This window comes from Chelonoidis abingdonii, chromosome 26 (genome assembly GCF_003597395.2).
Source record: "Chelonoidis abingdonii isolate Lonesome George chromosome 26, CheloAbing_2.0, whole genome shotgun sequence".
In the NCBI taxonomy this organism is placed as follows: domain Eukaryota; kingdom Metazoa; phylum Chordata; order Testudines; family Testudinidae; genus Chelonoidis; species Chelonoidis abingdonii.
The window spans coordinates 13,022,139-13,045,373 of record NC_133794.1 but is presented as its reverse complement, the minus strand read 5'-3'; the positions used below and the strand labels follow the sequence as shown (position 1 = coordinate 13,045,373).

At 56.4% G+C, this 23,235-nt stretch overlaps 2 protein-coding genes across 2 annotated transcripts in view; both read right to left on the bottom strand.

The window, feature by feature from the left end:
* Positions 1 to 1,486: 1,486 nt before the first annotated feature.
* Positions 1,487 to 3,531, bottom strand: MFSD5 (major facilitator superfamily domain containing 5). The gene has a single exon (XM_032786787.2). The coding sequence runs from the start codon at positions 3,395 to 3,397 to the stop codon at positions 2,039 to 2,041; it is 1,359 nt and encodes a 452-aa protein (XP_032642678.1). The 5' UTR covers positions 3,398 to 3,531; the 3' UTR covers positions 1,487 to 2,038.
* Positions 3,532 to 11,976: 8,445 nt separating this feature from the next.
* Positions 11,977 to 23,235, bottom strand: part of LOC116828494 (nuclear receptor subfamily 1 group D member 1-like) — a 29,411-nt gene continuing 18,152 nt past the window's right edge. The window contains exons 2-8 of the mRNA XM_032786786.2: positions 22,732 to 23,022; positions 22,064 to 22,152; positions 21,681 to 21,825; positions 16,970 to 17,478; positions 14,810 to 14,995; positions 13,645 to 13,855; positions 11,977 to 12,963 (exon numbers count right to left, since the gene is read on the bottom strand). Coding sequence (XP_032642677.1) covers positions 12,767 to 12,963; positions 13,645 to 13,855; positions 14,810 to 14,995; positions 16,970 to 17,478; positions 21,681 to 21,825; positions 22,064 to 22,152; positions 22,732 to 23,022 — 1,628 coding nt within the window. The 3' untranslated portion in view covers positions 11,977 to 12,766. The remainder of the gene's footprint in view (positions 12,964 to 13,644; positions 13,856 to 14,809; positions 14,996 to 16,969; positions 17,479 to 21,680; positions 21,826 to 22,063; positions 22,153 to 22,731; positions 23,023 to 23,235) is intronic.

Genomic DNA, 23,235 nt, shown 5'->3' with positions numbered 1-23,235 from the left:
AGCTTCTATATCAGATGGAGCAGCTGCCTCAGGGTATCTAGTGGAAAAATCCACCATCGCTAAGATATACTTACACTGAGGTGTTGAGGCCACATGGCTGATCCTTAAGGAAGAATGGGACCCCTTGGGGGTCTGGCCAACTAAAAGGTCTCCTCCAAGGGACTGTTTAAACACTGGGGTGTGGCACAGCTCCTGGGGATCCAGGACACATCCCAATCCCCCTGTGAGGCAGGGCAGGGCTCTTATCCCCATTCTACGGGCCGGCAAGGTCTCACAGGGAGTCTGTGGCATAGCAGGGAACTGAACTGTCCTAGCCACCCTTCCCCTTCACCCTACAGGGGTCGCCTTCAGAGGCAGGGGGGCACTGAAGAGCGCATGGTGACATCCCAGTAGGGGGAGCTGCAATGGGAGCTTTAAATTAGCAAGAGTCGTTCTGTGCACAGCACTTCAGAGTGACACAGACCATTAACTTGTCACTCACCATGAAACAGGAAGGGGGCGCTCTCTGTAGGAGAAAACAAATTGCTGGAGCAAGGCTTCAGTTTTTACTCCATAGACCCAAGACTACAGTGCCCCTTTAACTAAGATGGACCAGCATGCTGCACCCTTAAGGCTCTGAGTACAGTCATGTTTCTGTAATCAGTTCCTGACACTCCTCCAGTCCACTTACAAACATGGTTTAATTGGGGGTCCTGGCACCTTTCTCGCCCCTCCCCCCATGTCCCCAACACAACTTCAACTTTGTTTAGGTGGCCACACCTACCACCCCGCCAAAGCCTATTTGCATTAACGCATTCTGGGAATAGCTGGGCATCTATCCCAAACTAATGCAGAAGGGGGCAGAGTGCCCAGAGGACGGGCAAAGAGCAGCACCAGCAACCCATAGGGCAACGCACTCAGCCATGGAGGACTGGCCAAACTAGTTTCACCTGAAACTACTGAACTGGATACAGGCAGACAAGTATATGCCTGCCTGACTGGCAGGGCAGCTTTGTCATCAGCTGCCTTGGCTCCTGATCAAGTCTTAACCACATTCCGTGGGAACCCAGCCATGTTCAGAGACAACCATGCCACCACACACGTCATACTCGCTGTTCTAAGATGTAGCGTGCTCAGGACTCCAGATTGGGCTTGAGGCTGCAGTTGCTGAGAGGAACTGTCTATTCAATATTCATGCTGTGGCAGAGAGCCAGATGCTTCCTGAACCAGGTACTCCATGACAGCCAGCTGCATACAGAGTGTAGGCACTGGCAAACTCAGTTCTCAATTCCTATCTAACAGGGTGTTGGGAAAGGGGGTAATATCTATCTGAAGTAAAATCCTAATCAATAGCAGGACCCCCTCCCACTCCCTCCCTCCCTGAGTCATCACTTGGCCCCAACAAATCCAAGAGAAGCAAAGGTGGATCTGCAGCCCTTGAACGAACAACCTTAAGAATAAATAAATTTCCATTCCGTTCAGGACACATAGGAATAAAATTGCAGGAGAGTTTTACTCCAAGGAGTTTTATTTCTTTTTTATTTAAAAAAAATAGAATGAATGAGTTTGGCTCATGCAGTAACTGGGGTCAATACCTCCAACATGTGAAGAGAGTCTCTTTCCTTGTTCTCCCACCGGCAAAAGCGAGGAGCCAAGCAGCTATGACACGTGCTCCCACCTGGCCTCTCCACCTCCAAACGTGGCAGCTACAGAACAGAGGATGCAGGGGACTCCCAGGGTTTGCAGGCCTGGGTTAAGAAGTTTTGGATGCAGGCACTCCAGGGTGGGAAGGAACAAACAATACTTGCTGGGGGCTCCCCAGGCGGCTTCTGATTTATACAAGTTTTGTTTGAAACAATTCGTTTTTCCCAAGTGAAAGTTAAAACAGAGGACTGCCCCCAATACCCAAAGACCAGTCCTCAGAGCAGCTGTCCTTTCCACAGTCTCTCTCTCACTTACAGAGTCCTCCCCTCTAGCCCAGAGTCATGACATTTGAAGCGTTAAGCTTTTGGAGACTGTACCGGGGGGAGATAGGGGGGCAGTCGTGCTGGGCACGTGATCAGAGCTCCGGAGAGGACAGCTCATTCTGCCCCTGTGGGCTAGGCACCCTGAGCTCTGCGTTGTTCCGGACCACAGTGAAGAGGCTAACAACAGCCAGCAATGCCATCACCATCATCACGGAGCATATAGTGAACATGTTCCTGGTACCCGTCTTGTAGTCGCTGTCATGGAGGATGAGCATGCCAAGGCAAGCCAGCAGGTTCAGGGGGATGCGGAACCAGTTCATGACGCCCACCTGGTCCTTCTCTGGGATCACCTTCCGCCGGAGGAAGCCCATGGCAGGGAAATACAGCCCACAGGAGAGTTCAATCAGCAAAAAGGCCAGGAAGGACTCAGAAGGGTTCTCCTGCCCAGGGTTCGTGGAGAAAGTCAGCATGAAGAGGGAGAAGAATACCATCAAGACAGAGAGTGAGAGAATGTGCATGGGCTGGAGGTGGTACCTCTTGGAGGTGGCAATACGGTACAGCGATGACCCCACCATGCTGGCAGCCATGAAGCTGGAGAAGACAATACCCAGAGACGGGTTGTAGGGATCGAGGACGGGTGTCCAGAGGAAGATGAAGATGTAGATGACGCTTTCAAACAAGGCCTGGATAGTGCCCAAGAGCAAGACACGCCGGTCAGACAGGAGACACTTCAAACCATCGACACAAGTCTTGGACAGTGCCCGCTTCTTGCCATAGTTCTCATCCCAGTTCTTCATGGCGAAGATGCCTGTCAGCATGAGGAAGGGGATGGAGACCATAAATGGGGCCACAGGGCCCAAGCCCAACCACTCAGCGAAGAAGTTGGCCGTCACCCCCGCTCCAATCGCAATGACGTTGTTCCAGAAGGCAGCCCTCGAGAAGGTGGCCTGAATCCACTCTGCTGGGAAGTCATGCCGTTCCACATGCTCGTGCACGTACCACGCCTCGAAGGCGGAGAACAGCAGGGCTGTGGACAACCCCCCTAATATCCTCCCCACTACCAGCACAAAGTAATCCCAAGACAGCTTGGTGAGGCAGCAGACCGAGTAGGTCAGGGAGAAGAGGATGCAGGATTTCTTGCGGCCCAGCCAGTCAACCAAGGAAGTGGAGACCAGTCCAAAGAGCACACTGGAGGCAAAGCCGCAGACATATATTATGGCGATCTGGCCTTCCAGGAAGTGATAGTGCTGGTAGAGTTTATAGAGGTAGGGGCCCTGTAGCCAGTCAGCCACCAGGGCCAGAAAATACACTTGGTAATAGTCCAGCTGGAACTGCAGGAAGGCAGGGTTGGTACAGGTGCTGCCAGTGAGCTTGGCACGGCAGGCGGAGAACTCCAAACCCATGCATATTGCCAGCAGGACAGCAAAGGCGACATATGCAGTGAATAGCATGGTGCCTCAAAACATCATGTGCATCCCCTGGGGTCTACTCCAAAGCACCTGAAAGAAGAGAAGAACATGCAGTGAGACACAGATGGGAGAGCCACCTTTACTGGATTTATGACTGTCAGCAGGAGCAGCAGCCCTGAGCGCAAAGTTTTGCGCTGCTGTCGAACAGGCTTTTTGCTTGGAGATTAACCTCAGGCTCCCATGCACATGGGAGGTGGTGTGGGCAAGCATGCCCCATGGGATGCTCCCTCCTTCCTAGAGCACTATGGCCCTTCTGTTCTTAGCCGGGCATGCGCCCTCCCTCTGAAACTTCCCACTTGACCCCCAAGTCCCACAGAGTAGATGAGGCATATGATTGGAAGTGCAGCCAGGGAATGTTCATTCAGGGTGGCCCAAGGGGAGGGGAAGAGGTGTATAATTAAGAGTCATGGGATGATGCTAAGCAAAGGGAAACTTGAGCTGGGAATTAGGGAAACCTTTCTGGGACTGCGATCTCTCAGGCTGTGGAAGAATCTCCCCAAGGGAAGTACTGGAAGCCTCACTGCCTAGGATGTATAGAACTAGACAGGATAAAACCCTGGTGAATAAATTGCAGGGAGCTATCCTGCATGAGCCAAGGACTGAGAGATATTGACTAGGTGATTTAGGCATTTAGACCATCCTACAGGGGTAATTCCTAGGATTCCCTCTGGCTGTTTCATCTGCCTCCCTTCAGCCACATATTTGCAAATATTCAAAATATGAACTGTCATCTGAACTTGCTGTATTCTGTCATCCCTCTCTCGATAAGGGCCCTCAAATCCCAACAGCAGTTCAGATCTCTTTGATGTATGCTAAGTGGCTTGCCCAAGGTCACACGAGAAGTCTGTGTCTGAGCTGGAATTGAAGCCAGGTCCCCTGAATTCCAGGCCAATGGCCTCACCACACATAACTAGATCAGCCTTCTTACCCTGTGTGATAAAGACCTTCCCCCCAGTGCACCCTGGGGTTTAACCTCATCTAGCAACAACATTGACTCCAACTTGTCCTTATCTACACTGATCACAACATCATGGGACTTACGCTGTCAGCTCACTTGACTCTACGCAATTATGTAGTAACACAATAACACACGGTAGTGAAGACAAGGCCACAGATGGTACAATTGGTTTAATGATCTTTGATACTTCTTCACTGTGAATGGATGTAACGGTTTTGGTACCAACAGACTGTTGGACAGAGTAGCTAAATGCCACAAATCAATGCTAGGAAAAATCACATTCCGTTTTCCTAGCCTCAAGTCATATGGGAGGATAACAGTTACAGTGAGGAAAAAAACAACAACATGTAATCTGCTGTGTGATATTTAAAAGCAGCAGAGAATCCTGTGGCACCTTATAGACTAACAGACATTTTGGAGCATGAGCTTTCGTGGGTGAATACCCACTTCATCAGATGCATGCATGTGCGATATTTGTAGCTCTATAGCTGTGTTCCTGAAAGAAAGATCCACTGGAGACACTTAAATCAGAGATTTTAACTCTCAACTTGGCACATTTTTAAAGAAAAACTACAAAAACTGGCACCAGTTTCACAGCCAACCCTCACAGAGATTACCATAGAGTGACTTCCTGTAGGTCTCCTGTATGTTACAAGATAGCCAGAAAGTGCCTGGAACTATTCACTCCTTTAATCTGAGTATGGCACGATAAAGCCTCCCCTTGCGTCTGCATTCCTTCACGTTATTCTAAACCGTGCTTCAAATGCTCTTGTAGAGTTTCTTTGTAGCTCTTTAAAGAGACTTTTTTTTTTTTTTGGAGGGGGGGGTAAAGCAATGGTGAAAGGTGCCAGACTTAAAACTCTGGAGGCAAAAGTCCAGTTTAGTCATAAAGGAAGAACAGCGTAGGCTGGGGCAGATTTAGCATCACCCGCATTCCCCTGCCCACATGCCTCCAACCTGACCTGAAGGGATTCGTCAGTTCAAGGAGTGAAAGAACAGGTTAGTCTGCATACTTTGTTCAATTTTAAGCCAATGGGCTGAGACCTGCAACTTGTGATGATGATGTCTGTGCTCTGGTCTCAGAACCCCCTGCAAATTCATCCAGGACATCAAAGCTTTCCTCTGACCAACACTCTCCCACCTGAGCTTAAAGATAAGCCAGAGGACAGATCAAATGTGAAAGAGCTTGAGATTGCTCTTAGTACAGTTGCTAGGGGGCCAGTGTGTTCAGTTCATCACCACATTGACTCCTGTGCTCTGGAGGAACTCACTAGAATAGAAACGCAGTCTCCTGAAAACATGGTCAAGGTGGCAAGAGCAGCCCTGTTAGCATCAGGAAACATTTGAACAGAAGAGAGCACTTTACACGGGGGCTTGGGAAGGGAGAGGAGGAGTTACCTCAGCATCTCCCCAAGTCACCCTGGGAAAAGGGCAAAGCTGAGCCAGGGAACCAGGTGGAGTTATGATCTCAATCCCATCAACAGCACTAGGGGGCCACAGCCCCCACTGGCAGGCAGCTCCACCCAGCTCAGAGGGATCCCCAGAACTCCTCATAGCATATCCCTCCCATTCCAACCCCTCCACTCACAGCCTCCCAGGCTCCCCCACAAGGACTCATCTCAGAACCCCCAACTAATTCTTCATTCCCACACAAAAAGTACACCCCAGCTCCGCTCCCTCTCGAGTCCCCCACTCCCCGCAAAGTTTCAGCCTCCCTCTTCCCTGAGAGCACCCTCTCGAGCTTCCCCCTCCTCCACAGAGCTCCCTCTAGCCCCTCCACTCTCCCACAGATCCCACTCCAGATCCCCACAGATCCCAGTCTTCCCCTCCCCTCCACTCCTCACAGAGCCTCTCCCTTCCACAGAGCCCTCTGCCAGCTCCTCACTCCTCAGAGCCTCCCGCTCCTCACAGATCATCCCCCCAGAACCTCCTCCTCCAGCCCCACTCCTCACAGAGCCTCCCCCAGAACCCTCTCCAGCCCCCCACTCCTCGCAGAGCCACTCCCCTAGAGCCCCCTCCAGCCCCCAACTCCTCACAGAGCCTCCCCCTCAGAGCCACCTCCACCCCCCCACTCCTCACAGAGGCCTCCCCCTCAGAGGCCACCTCCAACCCCCACTCGTCGCAAGCCTCCCCTCAAGAGCCACCCTCCACCCCCCCACCTCCTTCGCAGAGCCTCCCCCCAGAAGCCTCCTCCAGACCCTACTCCTCGCAGAGCCTCCACCTAAGACGCCCCCCCCGCCGCCCATTCCTGGAGAGCCTCCCCTGAGCCCCCCCAGTCCTCGCAGAGCCTCACCCCTCAGAGCCCTCCAACCCCCACTCCTCTCCAGGCCTCCCCAGAACTCCCGCCCCACTCCTCGCAGAGCCTCCCCTAGAGCTCCCCATCCTACAGAGCCTCCCCTCAGAGCCCCCCAGGTCCCCCCTCCTCGCAGCGCCTCCCCCCCACTGAGCCCCTCCCAGCCCTCCACTCCTCGCAGCCTCCCCTAGGCCCCCCTTTCCAGCCCCCCATTCCTCGCAGCCTCCTCCAGAAGCCCCCTCCAGCCCCCCACTCCTTGCAGCCTCTCCCAGAGGCCCCCTCAGCCCCCACTCTCGCACGCCTTCTCCCAAGAGCCCTCCCAGCCCCCCACTCCGCGAGTAGCTCCCCCTAGAGCCCCCTGCCCACCCCCCAGAGCCCCCCAGAGCCCCTCCCAGCCCCACTCTCGCAGAGCCTCCCCTCCCCCCAAGTCCCCTCAGCCCACTCTCGCAGGCTCCCCTCAGAGCCCCTCCAGCCCCACTCCCCCCCAGCAGCCTCCCCCCACCCCGCTCCTCGCAGAGCCCCACCCCTCCTCTCCTCCCAGGGCTCCGAGCCCTCCCCACGTTCTCTGCGTTCAGCTCCCGCTCAGCCCCTCACTGCCGGTCGCTCGTGGGAGGGGGGCTCCTCGCCAAGCGCCCTCGCCGTCCTCATCACAACGCGCCCGCCCCGACCGACCCCTCCGCCACACCCGCCCGGCCTCCGTCCGAGGCAGCCCAGGGCGCCGCCATATTGGAGGCGGTCACGTGATGGGAGAGAGGCTTTGGCCCCGCCCACAGGGCGAGCGTTGCTGCTTCTGCCCGTGACCCCTTCCCCAAGGAGCCCCGCCCTCCCCGCAGGGCCTGGGTGGGGGGCTGGGCCCATGAGGCTGGCTTAGCGTTGCCATGGTGCTGGCGCATGACGTCCTACCGTTGCCATGGTGATGGCTCATGACATCCTCGCGTCGCCGTGGTGACAGCGCACGACATCCTAGTGTTACCCTGGTGCTGCTGGTGCGGGACATCACGGCGTGGCCCGGTCCAAACATGGCCACGGGACCCTGGGGGCAGGGGCAAAGCGGGGTGCAGATCTGGCACCACAGCTGTAGTCATGTGACCCCAGCGAGGACCCCATCAAAATGTGGCCACGTGATGCAGCCTGGTGACTTGGCAGGGCCGGGAGGCCTTAAAATGCCCGTGTGGTGCATATAAGTGGCTGGGGAGCAAAGCACCACCTCCCATCGCAGCACACAGCCTCCTGGAGTCATGGCGTCACCCCACTCATGCGTAGCAACAAGGCCGGCATTTTGTCAGCAGGAAGATCCGCCAGGGAGTGCTCCCCTTTTATCTGGCTGAGGTACTTCCGTGGCTCCCATTCCTGCAGCCTTTGAGCACATCGCAATCATTAATGGATTTATCTTCACAACCACCTTGCCTCCTCCAAGAGGTTGAGAAGTATTATTACCCCCATGTTAAAGATGGGACACTGAGGCACAGAGAGGCTAAAGACTAGAGATCTGTAGAGTTATACCTCAGCTTGCCACGCAGTACGTGGTCATAAAGACAAGCTCTGTGTGAGTTGCCCAAGGTCACACAGGAAGCCAGCGAGCGACACAGCCAGAACTTGAACCTGAATCACCAGGGCTAGTCCCATAATAACCACTGGACCTTGTCATTCATCCTTTTCCTTCCCCAGCCTACCACCAGGCCTGCCCCTTGCTCTTCCTGGGGCTAAAGATATTTCCACAGCGCTCCCAGCCCCTGCTAGCCCAGTGCTGCAGAGATCAGGATCCCTGCATGACCCCAGGGCTTCACCCAGCACGTTTGTAAAGGAATAGATTTAAAAAATGTAGCTTAAATAGTGTCCCATTGATTCCTTTCCCCTGGGAGTAGCACAGACTCCTCAGATCCAAACAGCTCGGCCAGTGAACATAGAACCCTGCGTCCCACCATCCCTGCTCTGCTGTGCTGCTGGACCATACAGTGTCTTTCCTCTTTGTTCTTGCAAAGCGCTTTCCCCCCAGCACAGCCCTATTTGGCTGCTGTGTGCTAGGGCACTTGTCTCCAGCTCCATTGGGGCTGCCTGTCTCTTTGCCCTGGGGTCAAATGCTGCAACTCAAAGGGTGGGTGTGGCATCATGCTCCCGCCTTTGGAGCCAGGAAATGAGATGTCATTAAGAATCGCAAGAAATGGGAGGAAGCAACCTGTTTTAGTGCGTGGGCAGCAGTGGCACGCAAAACTGGGCTAAAACCAGCTAAAGAGATTAAGGGACATGTTTTCAGGAAGCAGAGGCTCCTTGCATGCCTCGTTGTGAGCCTGGATTTGCCTAGTTAACCTAGATTTACACCAGTGTGAGAGCAGAATTTTTGGCTGTGTGCGTCAGTGGCTCTATTGCTGCTATGTTTGTCTGCAGGGTGGGCTCCACCAGGGCTTACGAACTCTCACCAGATAATCACTTCCTGGGCAACATTCACAGCTGAGCAGATGTTCCCAAACCACCTGGTTTTCCTCCTCAGCAGAATGATCCCTGACGCTACAGTAGGCTCCAGGGGTTTTGCCACCCCAAGCAGCCAAAAAAATTAAATAAAAAACAAACGCCGCGATCGCGATCTGCGGCAAGTCAGCGGGAGGTCCTTCGCTCCGACTGGGACTGAGGGACCCTCCGCCGAATTGCCGCCGAATAGCTGTACCTGCCGCTCTTCTCCAGAGTGGCTGCCCCAAGCACCTGCTTGCTAAGCTGGCACCTGGAGCTGGCCCTGCAGACTGGGTGTTGGACAAAGAGACATTGCAGCGTGGGAGGGTTGGATCCTCTGCTGTGTGGCATGGGAGGTGAGGGCCTGGCAGTGGAGGGGTAACAAAGGTGAATTTTCACCACCATCCCACCTGGGATTTTAGCTTGCAAAGGAGGGCAGCCAACCCAGTCCTAGATTGCGCCTGCACTGGGAGTATTCCCATCCTGGAACCAAAGCCACGAAGGTGAGGTCAGATGAAAGGATTGGAATTGGTACCCTCTCCCACAAAATTCAGAGGGATCCAGCTTTGAGGTTCTGGTTTTGACCCATCTCTGCTCCTGATTCTGTTCACACCAACACTGGTTTGACACTAGCGTAACTCCATTGACTTCATGGCAGTGTTACTAACTCTTGTGTTTTCTTAAAGTCCCAGCTCCTGAAGTCACGTGAATACGAGAGTATCAGAGGGGTAGCCGTGTTAGTCTGAATCTGTAAAAGCAGCAGAGAATCCTGTGGCACCTTATAGACTAACAGATGTTTTGGAGCATGAGCTTTCGTGGGTGAATACCCACTTCGTATTCACCCACGAAAGCTCATGCTCCAAAACGTCTGTTAGTCTATAAGGTGCCACAGGATTCTCTGCTGTGAATACGAGAGAATCTCAGCCTTCATTTAAAAAAAAAAAAGTACATTTCTATCATCATAAATTCTGCATATATGTTAAAGGGTTGTAGGGGCAAAATACACCCTTGTCTCACCCGCACCAGGTGGAAAACCTGCTGGTTGCACTTTGGCCTGTTGGTGGTAGAAACCTGCGAGGAGTTCAATGAGAGGCTTTGGAATCCCCATGTCTGCCAGTGTCCTCCAAAGATGGATCCGTTGGACAATATCTAACACCTTGTGGCTGAGGAGAAAAGCTGGAAAACATGATCCCTGAAGGCTACAAAACCTGGAAGTAACTAAAGGATCCCCAAATGATTGTATTTTTAAAACCTCAGGAATTTTAAGCCAATTGCATGATTTTGGCAGGTCTGGACTCTTGATGCTTGAATGGCTGGGGTTGGCCACACTGCCAGATTCACACTGCTGCACAATCGATTGTCTTTTCTTAAAATGGGGATGACTCAGTGCACTCTGTCCCCCTGGAACGGACAGAGACTGAGCCCAAAAGTGAATAATTGATATGCTTAGATACCATACCATGGGCTAGATAGATAGCAGGGGGTGCATGAGGGTAGATTGATGGCCAGCCATCCAGCAGGTGGCTCTGTGGGCCAATCAGTAAGGGAATGAACAGAAGGGAGAAAAGAGAAATCACCCCGACAGGGTAAAATTGCACTCTAAGCCCAATGCTAATCTGAACGACCTCAGTGAATATCTGGAGTGAGTCCAGATTTACACCTGTGTACGTGGGAACATAAATAATAAGGCCCTTGCCAGTAAGGCATTCAGACACTTAGGAGGTCATATTCCCCAACCATGAGAGCTAGAAACTGTGAAAAATTGAAATTGTCATAGATTTCCATGACTCCAGGAGCTGGGGACTTGGGGCTATGGATGGACAGCACCTAGTGCAAGGTGGATCTGGTCTCGGCGAGGGGTGCACCTAGAATAGCAACAGTACCGAACTGTAGACACTCAGCTCAACGTTAAGCAAGTCTTTATTTTATTTATTGCACTTCAATATTAGACCAAAAATAAACCGTTTCTCTTCTTCCACTGCCAGGCACTAGGGCTTTTAGCAGCCGTGCCCCAGGGGGCATCTCTTTGCTGATATGCTCTGAGTTGGGATAGGGGATAGTTGATTTTTTTTCTGTACATTTATATTTTTCAGAAAAGTGCAAAGTTTGGTTGCTCTTTTTTAAAAACAAACAAACAAAGAACAGAGCGGTAGGGCCAGGAGCTGAGGCGCGACCCGGCTCCCCCTCGTCCTGCAGATGTTCTGAGCTCAGCAAAGAACCAAACACAAACTATAAAGTGCTCCCTTCTGATGTGCTGGTTCCCTCTCCCCGTGGACCTTCAGGATTTGATATGTATTGAAATGCAATGCCGGGGAGCTTTGGCCCCACTTTTGGTCCCCAGACTTGTCTCCATCTTGTAACAGTCTAGAGTGCCACCTTTCCCACAAAACCAGAGCCATTCTCTTCTGCGGTGAGGGAGTTGTCTAGTGGCTGGGATGAGGGGAATGGGATTTTAGGACGTTTGGGTTGTAGCTGTGGCTCTGAGAGAAGAGTGGAGGGGAGGGATAGCTCAGTGGTTGGAGCACTGGCCTGCTAAACCCAGGCTTGTGAGCTCAGTCCTTGAGGGGGCTATTTGGGGATTGGTCCTGCTTTGAGCAGGGGGTTGGACTAGATGATCTCCTGAGGTCCCTTCCAACCCTAGTAATCTATGATTCTGGTTAGACCGTGGGGAATGGGAGCCAGTATTCCTGGCCTGGGGATGGGGTCTAGTGGTTAGAGCAGGGCAGGGCTGAATGGGAGCAAAACAAAACAGAACCATTTGTTTCTTTAATGGAAGTGTGCTTGCACTCAAGATCTGCCTCCTTCAACCTCTCCCCTCCGAGAGACAGCACCCCCCACCCCCCCTCAGGTAGCACATCCCACCCCTGCCCAGCCAAGCCTCTTCCAAAAACACCCTGAAAGCCCTGATGGCAAGAGACATTTTTAAAAAATACCAGCCAGGAAAAAGCACAGCATTGACTTTAGTGAGTCCCTCCTGATTTACACCATCCTATGTTTGGCCTCAGGTCGGGATTTGGGGACCGGATGAGTGCTTCTACCATCCCTGACGAAAAGGCTCCTTGAATATCACTTTCTGATCCAGTCTATCTTATGCCATCCACAGAGCGCAGCTCCACAAGCCATCTGTGCTGTTTTCTCCATAGGAGAGGGCTGGTACGGATGGAGGGTGGAGGTGGAGAGGAATGGGATAAAACAGCGTGCACCCTAAGAAGGAACCAGGTCGTCAAATGAAACATGAGTGGGGTGAGTCATCCCCCCGAGATCTACCGATGCGCTGTATGTACAACATATCCAGGTTCTTATATACAGACTAGAACCTCAACACAATACAGAGAGAGAATTCTATACACATATATACACTGTGTCTTTGTTGGTGTGGTCAGTTCGGACGCATGTTTGCTTCGCTCTCCAGGCCTTGCTGTGCTGCAGAGAGCGCTGTGCGGGAGGTGTGAACTCTCCTCCTGAACCCACTCGCCCCGGGTCAGGGGACGTGCGCTGGCAGAGCCCGGCTCCGACAGGCCACGTGCTGCCCGGCAGCGCCAGAGCCCTCCGTCCTCATCTTCGAAAGAGCTAAATGCAGCCTGAGGGGCTGGGTCCGGTGACCGTTCTTGATCCTTTTCCCCCTAGGCTCGGAGGGCGGGTGTCTCCGGTTGGCTTAAGGATCGATCCGGAAGGCCAGGAGCTTCTCCGAGTGCTGGTTGTTGAGGGTCCGCAGGTCGGGAAGGCGCAGGAGGAGTTTGGGGAAGAGGGTGGAGTCGTCGGGGTGCTTCTTTGTCACCAGAGTCCGCAGGGCCCGGATGAGGGTCTCCTGAAGGATTTCCACGGCATCCACGTCTGAGATGCCAGAGCGATCTATGAATCAGATGAGCCATGACATTAATACCCAACCTGCTTCCAAAAAAAGAAACCGGTCCCCCCTGCAGGAGACTCTCCCTCCATGACAATGGTATAGAGCATATGACACACACACAAGTGCTCACAAACTGCAAGGGGAAGTTTCCTAATGCCCAGATCTCAGCCTGGGGAAAAGTCTCCAGAGGGAAGGGATGGGGCATTTAAAACCAGGCTGGACAAAGTGGTGCCCAGTTTGGTCTTTCCCCACCTCTAACACCCACAGGCGGTGGAACACCTGGAGAAGACGCCCCGGATAAAGCTCTAGCCCAGGGAGCTGCCATAGTCAGTTCTGTTCACTGCGGGGTCTGAAAGGTCCCAGGCAGGCTGAGCTCCATGTGCATCAGCATGCTGAATGCACTGGGGCGTGGGATCCCCGAGGGGCATGGGGCATTCCTACTCTGTGATTGTCCTTGTCCCCAGGGCCAAGCATAGAGAACAGGCAGCAGAGCATTTAGCAGCGGACCAGCCTGCCTAGTGCAGAACACCTGGCCCAAAACACTGGGGATGGGCTTTGCAGGGGGATTGTAGCTGACGTGGCTCACGGGTGTGGCTGAGCCGGCCTTCTCCCCACCGTGGTCTGCAGAGAGAGAGAGAGATGGCCTCAGAGATCCCCTCGTTGGCCCCAGGGCATGCACCCACCTGCCGAGACAAGGACGACAGCCATGAAGAGCGCCATCTCCTGGGCATCCAGCCCGAGGGAGCTGAGCTTCTCACTGAACTCGAACATGGCGTCCAGCAGGCAGCCCATGCCCATGGAGCGCAGGCTGCAGAGCGAGTAGGTCTCACCACTCAGGAACGTCACCACCTTCTCCTTGGGGTTGAAGAGGGAGGAGAACCGCACCATGAGCACCTGCGGGAGGGGAGGAGGTCAGAGCTGAGCCTGAGTGCTCAGCATGTCATGGCCACTTAGACAGCAGGGGCAGAACCTGGCTGAATCCTCCTGCTGCAAAAGCCCTGAGCTAGAGGCGACTCTCCCATGGCTGTTAGCAGTATGGGGACTATGACACACAGGTCAATAGTTCTGATTCCAGACTGCAGGGGGCGCACACACATAAAATGAGGGCTTTCTCCCTCCAGCAGAGAGCAGCAGCGACACACACATAGATTCCACGGCCAAAAGGGACCATTGTGATCATCTAGTCTGACCTCCTGGATAATCCAAGCCAGAGAACTTCCCCCAAATAATTCCTAGGGCAGATCTTTTAGAGAAACATCCAGTTTTGATTTTAAAATTGCCAGTGATGGAGAATCCACCACGATCCTTGGGAGATTGTTCCAATGGTTAATTACTCTCACTGTTAAACATTTACACCTGATTTCCAGCTTAAACTTGTCTAGCTTCAACTTCTAGCCATTGGCCGGTGTCAGACCTTTCTCTGCTAGACTGAAGCGCCCGCTACAAAATATTTGCTCCCCATGTCGGGACTTATTGACTGTAAAAGTTATGCCGATGGTTAATTACACTCACATAACAATCTGTGCTTTATTTCAAGTCTTAATTTGTCTAGTTTAGGTCACAGTTTCTGGGTAACTGAGCCTGTGTTTCTCCTCTGGGGTCCCTCCGGGGCACCCACTTTCTGGCTCCCAGACATCACCAGTCTTGGATGGACCTGCGTTTCTCTCCCTGCGGGTTTTATGGCTGCCCAGCTCCCTCTGATATCCCCAACAAGTCAGTGTGCGTCAGCTCAGGGTGAAGGGAACAGACCAGACCTGACACCACAGGGGCCACAGCTACGGGTGCAACCCGAGGCCACGCTCCAGGCAGGAAAGGCCCAGATTCAGGCTGGCGGGGCATCTGACTGACCTGGAAGGTGCCCGCCTTGAGGAGCATGACCTGGTCCTGCTGGCAGAGTGACTGGAAGCCTGGGATGCTCTTGGCGAACTCCACCACCTCCTTGACAGCGGGCGTGAAGCACTGGGAGAACTCCTCCCACACCTGCTGGCTGCTGTTCCCATTGCTGCAGTATGGGCTGGCATTCAGCGGGCACGCCTGGGTGGGGAGAGCAAGATGGGTCACCAACGCAGGGAGGGGCAAGAGGAGCACCAGCCTCCTAACCTGGGCAGGGTGGGCCTGGATTGGGAGCCCAGAATGGAAACATCCTGAAAACGTTGAGGATGGGGGAATCAGATCCAGATTTGGGGGGGCTCAGAGCCAGATCTGGGGGGCAGGAGAATCAGACCGAAATTTGGGAGAGTAGGAGGAATGAGATCCAGATTTGGAAGGGGGTCCACATTTGGGGGACTCAGTGACTCTGGATTGCCGGTGGCCGGATCTGGCCTCTCAGACTGTTGGGGTGGGGGGAGTCTCCCCAAAGGAGATTGTATGGGAGCCCGAGGGGCAACACATGGGGTTGAAGAGACAGACCCGCCCTGGAATGCAGCCCTGAGGGTGCTGCCGTGTCGCTGCTGCCCAGCAGGGGGAGCCAACCCTTAAGAACCAAGCTGCTTCTTGGTGTCAATCCAGCCGCAGGTCTGGGGCTCTGGGGCCCAATCCAGAGGGGTGCAGAGCACCCTTCACTCCCACTGGGAACCCGAATGTACTCCAGGGCAGGGAGAGGTGGAGGGATTTGAATACAATCAGACGGCAACAGCTTAGGAATTAAAGAGAGCCAGGACTCCTGGGTTCTATTCCTGGCTAGGGAAGGGGAGAGGGGTCTAATGGTTAGAGAGTGTGTGCGCATGCGCAAGGGGGGTTGGTCTGGGAATCAGGACTCCTAGGTTCTATTCCTGGCTAGGGAAGGGGAGAGGGGTCTAATGGTTAGAGTGTGTGTGTGTGTGCATGTGCGTGGGTGGGGGTTGGTCTGGGAATCAGGACTCCTGGGTTCTATTCCTGGCTAGGGAAGGGGAGAGGGGTCTAATGGTTAGAGAGTGTGTGCGCATGCGCAAGGGGGGTTGGTCTGGGAATCAGGACTCCTAGGTTCTATTCCTGGCTAGGGAAGGGGAGAGGGGTCTAATGGTTAGAGAGTGTGTGCGCACGCGCAGGGGGGGTTGGTCTGGGAATCAGGACTCCTGGGTTCTATTCCTGGCTAGGGAAGGGGAGAGGGGTCTAATGGTTAGAGTGTGTGTGTGTGCATGTGCGTGGGTGGGGGTTGGTCTGGGAATCAGGACTCCTGGGTTCTATTCCTGGCTAGGGCAGGGTAGGGTCTAATGGTTAGAGTGTGTGTGTGTGTGTGCGTGCACAGGGGGGGCTGGTCTGGGAATCAGGACTCCTGGGTTCTATTCCTGGCTCTGGGAGGGGAGTGGGGTCTGGGGGGCAGGACTCCTGGGTTCTACTCCTGGCACTTTGTGGGGGGTAGTGTCACGGAGTGATGGGGAGTCAAGGCCCTGCACCCCCACTTCCTGCAATTCACTGTGACTCTCAACCAGCCAGTAGACCAGAAGGTTTATTAGACGACAGGAACACACACCAAACCAGAGCTTGTAGGCACAAACAGGACCCCACAGCCAGGTCCTTCTGGGGGGCAGGGAGATTAAACCCCAAACTTGGGGGCTCCCTCCTCTTCCTCCCCCAGCCTTGATCCAGTTTCCTGGGCAAAGGTGTCACCTGGCCCCATTCCCCTACCAGCTCGGGTTACAGGCTCTCCCATCCTCCATGCACAGTCCCAGTAAAACTAGAACCATTCCCAGGTCAGTCCGCACTGCTCCCTACTGGGTCACAGTAGGGTCTAGTGGTTAGAGCAGGGGCAGGGGGATGTGGGTGTCAGGACTCTTTGGTCCTATTCCCAGCTCTGGGAAGGGAGTGGGGTCTAGTAGTTAGGGCGAAGTGAGACGATTGGGATCCAGGACTCCTGGGTTCTCATCCCAACTCTGACTTGACTGAATGAGCCTGGGCCACTCACTCCCTGTCTCTAGGCCTCACTGTCCCCTCTAGACACCCAGCTGAGCCAGTCCTGCTTCCCCCCAGGTGAGGGCCCATGCCCTTCCCCATAACCCCTGCCATCGGGGGTCCTGCCTGGCTACTTACAATGCCTCTGCTGGTGGTGGAACGCCAGGGGCATGCCCTCTGGGGGCTGCCCTCCGAGTAGCTGTACTCAAAGGTGGGGTAGTGCCCAGCGTTGGCCAGGTACCCGGCCTGCTGGGCCTGGTAGATGTCGTTGCCGAAGCGGCGGGGCCCGTTGTCCACATAGCTGGTGGCCTCCTGGGGGCAGGCACCATAGCCGGAGAGGGGCAGGCCAGCTGAGTCGTACTGCCCGTAGGCGTAACCGTTATTGAGCTGCTGGTCGGTGTAGCTGAGCGAGGGGTAAGGCTCAGCCTGCTTGCCCAGCCGGTCCTGCCCGCTGACAAAGATGTCATGATAGGCCCGTGAGATGGCGCCGATGGCCTCCTCCTCCTGGGCGTCGGGGCTGGGGGGTGCCTCCCCCTCGGGCCCCAGCCCCACGTCCATGGGGGCCTCGTTGAGGCTGTTCATGTAACTCTGCATCTCGTCCAGTAGGCGCTGCTTCTCCCGCTTGGGGATGCGCCCGAAGCGCACCGCTGCAGGGGGGGGAAGAGAGAGAGAGCGTGAGCTGGGCAAACACTAGGGGTGCACTCGTGAGCACCCCCGAACCAGCAGCACAGGCGGGGGGAGGTGGCACGAGGGGCTTGTCACCACCCACAGTTGCTGTTGTGGCGCATGCAGCAGAGCCCCACTCGCGGCAGGTAGTAACAGTAATGTCCTGTTCTACATGGCTGCGCTGGCTGCTGCGCTCCACCCCAGAGCATACTGCATTGCAGCGCTGCCTCCCATGATGCAGCTGTTTCCCTGTGTGTCTAGACTGGCACGGCTCAGCCAGCTCCCTTTGCACGCCACACCCCCTACATAAGCCCCCATGCGCCCCTCCCACACCACTGGCTGATGTCTCCCTCTCCCCACCAGTGGCCTCACAGGCACCTTTGCCTACCCTCCTTCCCCTGCCCAGATCATCCCCTGCCTGGCACGTCTCTGCTCCACTTCTCTCTGTAACTAGGTCAGTGGGTCAAGAGCAGCACCAAGGCCCATAGGAGACGCACAAAGGGGCTGGGGCGGGGGCAATCTTCTGCTATAGGACCGTCCAGCACCTCTGCCGAGGCCAAGACGAGGTGGGAGGGCAGTATGAGATTTTATCAAGGCCACTTGAGACAGACAGACCGCGTGGCTCCCTCTGCTCCTGCCCACAGCTCTCACCACCCAGGGGTTCCCCCGAGTCCCAACCGAGGCCAGACATAGCCTGGTGTAAATCAGGAGAAACTCGCTAAAGTCAATGTGGCTGCGCTGGTGTCAGATCAGATCTCTGGCCCGAGGTTCTATTCCTGAGTGGAGGAGGGTAATGGGGTGGTGGTTAGAGCAGTGGGGGCTGGGAGTCAGGACTCCTGGGTTCTATCCTCAGCTCTGAGGGTAGAGTGGGACTAGAGGGTTAGAGCAGGGGGAAGGGAAGTCAGGACTCCTGGGTTCCATTCCCAGCCCTAAGAAGTGAGGATCTAGTGGCTGGGGGCAGGGGAAGGGAAGGGAACCAGGACTCCTGGGTTCTCTTACCAACTCCGATTTGCTATGCAAGACACTTGCCTGCTCTGTGCCTCAGTTTCCCCATCTGTTAAGATGGGGAGAGTGATACTGCTCCACCTTTGTCAAGTGCTTGGAGACCTCGGTGCTGATGATAAAAAGTATCTTCCTTCTCCTCAGCCACTGGTTCCTCCCCCCCCATCCCACTGAGGCCCGACAGCAGAATAACTCTGACCCAACCACAGACTTTCCCGGGAGTGGATTTCCAGCCCTGGCTGTGCTGGGTGGGGAAGGGGTGTATCACAGGGGAGGGAGAGAAGCATCCCCAGGGATGCCCCCCTCCCCACACTGCGCCCCCCAGTGGGTATAGCACGGAGGGGCCCGATTCTGCACGGTAACATGGCAACGGAAGCAGGATCGGGCCCCAGTGCTACAGCCTCATGCGAGGGGACACGTGTGGGAGGCGAATGAGCCCCGTGCTGGGCAGGACAGAGCCTGGTTCTCACGCCCACCCGGGGCTTTGTGGGGAGCAGCGTGCGGGGTGGGGGAGGGGGCGAGAGTCTGGAGGCTGACGCCTGCTCTGGGAGCTGCTGCCATAACCTGAGCTGGAGCTGGGGCTGCACGTGGCAGCCGTGACCTAGAAACCTCCTTTCCCGCACACAGGATCCCGCTGCCCCCGCAAAGCCCCAGATGGGCCTGGAACTGGCAGGGTTTGTGGGGGGCGAGAGCGCCCTGGGATTCCTCCCCCGCCCCATCCTTCTCCTGTACCCCCAACTCCCATCCCTGTCCCTTTCCACCCCCACTCTATACCACATCTCTCCCTATTCCCCCCTCCCGTCCCTCTCTGCACCCCACCCCACCCCTGTTAACACAGCAGCTGTGAGCCTGGATAATGCCCGTGGCCTTTCCTGCCCTACAGCCCCTGGCAGCTGGGGCTTCGGGGAGTCCTTGAGGCTGCTGCTCAGTCCTGGGGTTTAGTTCCCTTCTTGATTCCCCCCTCCTGCCCGTGAGGATCCGGCCCAAGGGAGGCGAGATCCCTGGGCTGTTTGTTCACCCTTAGGATCTACTTTGCCTTTGTGTGCCCCTCTGCCCTGCACTCTGGGCCAGCGAGCAAGCTTTACCCAGCACAACGCGACAGGCGGGACCCAGGAGCCTGGCCCCGGCTGCCCCCACCCCCTGGCTCGTGGTTGGATGGGTGTGTGGGACCCATGGGTGTCAGTGGTGCTGAGATCCAAAGAGCTGGTTCTCACACGTCCCTGGCCCAAACCAGCAAAGAGCCAGAACCATCAGGGCAGGGAGGAGGGAAGCCAGGGGAGCCAAGAGTCCCAGTGAAGAGGTCCAGGTGGGGAACCTCTGGTCCCAGCCCCAGTCCACCCCCCTGGTTCTGATTCTGGTCCCAGTCCCAACCCATCTCAATGGCTCAAGTTCCAGTCCTAATCACGGTCCGGCCCATCTCTGCAGTTCTGGTGCTGATCCAAGCCCACCTCCACAGACCTGGATGTGGTCCCAGCCCCAATCCTGATCCTTCTCCATGGTTCTGGTGCTGATCCAAACCCACCTTCACGGATCTGGGTGTGGTCCCAGCCCCAATCCTGATCCTTCTCCATGGTTCTGGTGCTGATCCAAGCCCACCTCCACGATCTGGGTCGGCGGTCTCGCGTGCCCATCTCCAGGTTCTCTCTGCACCCCTTCACACCGTACCCCTCCCCCCTCCCGGCCATTCTTAGCAAGCTAATGCTGACAAGCCATTTCCAGTCTAAAAATCCATCATGAGCTAGGGGAGAAGCGTCCAGCAGTTCATCACAGCCTGGCCCTGGTCACCCCCAACGCCATTGCTCCTCCCCCCCCCCCACATCCATGCTCAGAGCCATAAATCAGCCCCCAGCACCGAGCTCCCCTTTATCAGCTGGGGCAGCTGCTGACTGGGCAGAACAGGAGGGCCTCAGGGGATGTGGGGTCCTGTCGCAGGGGCCAGGGCACCGGCCTTTCAACCCCAAGCCACTCCCCCATCCCCAGCTAAATTCCTAGGTGGGTCTCCTGGTGGGCAGATCAGAAACAGTCAGCACAGTCCAGACAGTCTGCACAAGAGCGAACCAGGGCTGGATAGAAGGCAGGGGGCTGCGGGTCGGATTGAGGGCACCGGCGGAAGGGGTGTGGGGGGAGCCCAGGGCTGGGATAGAAGGGCAGGGGCTGCGGTCAGGATTGAGGAGCCACCGGAAGAAAGGGGTGTGGGGGGAGCCCAGGGCTGGGATAGCAGTGGGGCTGCAGGTCGCGGATTGAGGGGCACTGGCAGAGGGGGTGTAGGGAGAGCCCAGGGCTGGGATAGCAGGTGGGCTGCATGGGTCGGGACTGAGGGCACTGGCAGAGGGGGTTGGGGGAGCCAGGGCTGGGACACGCAGGTGGGCTGGGCTGCGGTCGGGACTGAGAAGCACTGGCAGAGGGTGTGGGGGAGCCCAGGGCTGCGAGATAGCAGGTGGGGCTGCGGGTCGGAACTGAGAACCACTGGCAGAGGGGGTGTGGGGGAGCCCAGGGCTGGGATAGCAGGTGGGGCTGCAGGTCGGGATTGAGGGGCACTGGCAGAGAGGGTGTCGGGGCGAGCCCAGGGCTGGGATAGCAGTTGGGGCTGCGGGTCAGGATTAGAGGCACTGGCAGAGAGGGTGTGGGGGGAAGCCCAGGGGGATTGTGGGTCAGGATTGAGGAGCATTGACAGAGTGGCTGTAGGGGGAGCCCAGGTCTGGGATAGCAGGTGGGGTTGCAGGCTGGGATTGAAGGGCACTGGCAGAGGGGGTCTAGGGGGAGCCCAGGGCTGGGATAGCAGGTGGGGTTGCAGGCTGGGATTGAGGGGCACTGGCAGAGGGGTGTAGGGGGAGCCCAGGTCTGGGATAGCAGGTGGGGCTGCAGGTCAGGATTGAGGGGCACTGGCAGAGGGGGTGTAGGGGGAGCCCAGGTCTGGGATAGCAGGTGGGGTTGTGGGTTGGGATTGAGGGGCACTGGCAGAGCGGGTATAGGGGGAGCCCAGGGCTGGGACTGCAGGGGGGGCTGTGGGTCGGGATTGAGGGGCACTGGCTGTGGGTGTGTAGGGGGAGCCCAGGACTGGGACAGCAGGTGGGGCTGTGGGTCGGGACTGAGGAGCACTGGCAGGGAGCAGGCTGGTGGCAGACCCAGGGGCAGACCAGTCGGGGGGATGAGGGTAGGGGGCCAGGATCCCTGCGCTCACCATCGCGGGACATGCCGACGGCCAGGCACTTCTTGAAGCGGCAGTGCTGGCAGCGGTTGCGGTTCATGCGCATGATCATGCAGTTCTCATTCTTCACGCACATCTTGTAGTTGATGTTCTGCTGGATGCTGCGCCGGAAGAAGCCCTGGAGGGAGGGGGCCAACGGGGCGAGGAGTCAGTGCCAGGCAAACCCTGCCCCATCTGTGCCCCCCTGGCCTGCCCTGCCCTGCCCGCCAGCCCCCTGCTGTTTGTGCTGGCAATGAGCTCCCATCGGAGCTGGGTCGCCCCGGGAAACGGTGCCATGGTGATGCCGCAGCTTGCTAGGAGGCTCCGCGCCTCAACCCGGTCCCCCCAAAGCCCTCTGCTTGGCCCTGCCTCCTCACCTTGCAGCCCTCGCAGGCGTGGACGCCATAGTGGAAGCCGGAGGCGATGTCCCCGCACACCTTGCACAGCAGCACCATCCCGCCCGTCTCTGCAAGGAAGGGGTGGGGGGGGTGAGCATCACACTTGTTCGGACCCCTCCTGCCCAACCCACTACAGCCTCCCTAATGGAGAGGGAGGGGCTGACCGATGGGAGCGCCATCTCCTCCCTCCAACCATCTGCCCAGCCCCAGGGTCCCACCTGGCCCCCTAAGATGCATCCCCCTTCCCACTGCTGATCAGATTCGCTAACTAGCCTCTCGGAGACGTCCCTGTTTCCAGCCAGACTAGGTTGCCAGCCCCACAGGAGTGGAGACCCCCCAAAGAGGGGGTGCATGGTCCCAGCTGTGTGTCAGGTTGGCCCCTTGTGGCTTCATGTGAGAGTACCCCACCCCCCAATATTAATGTTGCTTTGGATGGTCTAGCAGTTAGAGCAGGGGGGCTGGGAATCAGGACTCCTGGGTTCTATCCACAGCTCTGAGAGAAGAGTGGTGTCTAGCGGTTAGAGCAGAGGGGCTGGGAGTCAGGACTCCTGGGTTCTATTGCTGAGTTGCTGTGCTTTCCTTGCTCTGTGCCTCAGTTTCCCCAGCTGGAGCAGGAGGAGGATGACGGGGGAGAATGATTCACTTACTAGTGAAGGTGCCGGTCACGCTGTTCTGCTTGGCCGTAGCAACTCTGCTCTGGGTGGGGGGCGACTGGCCCTTGCTGGGGTACCTGACCCCTTCCGGGAACTGGAAGGCCACCTTAGGTGAGGATGGCGAGCTGGAGCCCTGCGGCTTGATGACCCCGATCTCGGTCAGTGTCAGCTCCTCCAACGATGAGGGCAGGGAGTGCTGTGGGGAGGGCACCAGGTAGCTGCCGGGTGGGCTGCCCGGAGTGGGGCTGGAGCCGGCCGTAGAGCCCACGTAGAGGATCACGCCGCCTGGGGGATAGAGAGCAGTGGGAGAGGAGGTCAGATGGCGATCTTGGCTTGAGTCCTGCTGCAGAAAACAGCTGGAAGCAACAGCTGGGATCAAGGGTGCTCAGGGTCTGCAGCCTCCTGTAGGGGCAGGGGAGCTGCATATGGGGGACCCAGGCTGGCATCCATCCCCCAGGGCTCTGGCCTGCCAGGCTTTAATACGATCGGGGCAGGGTT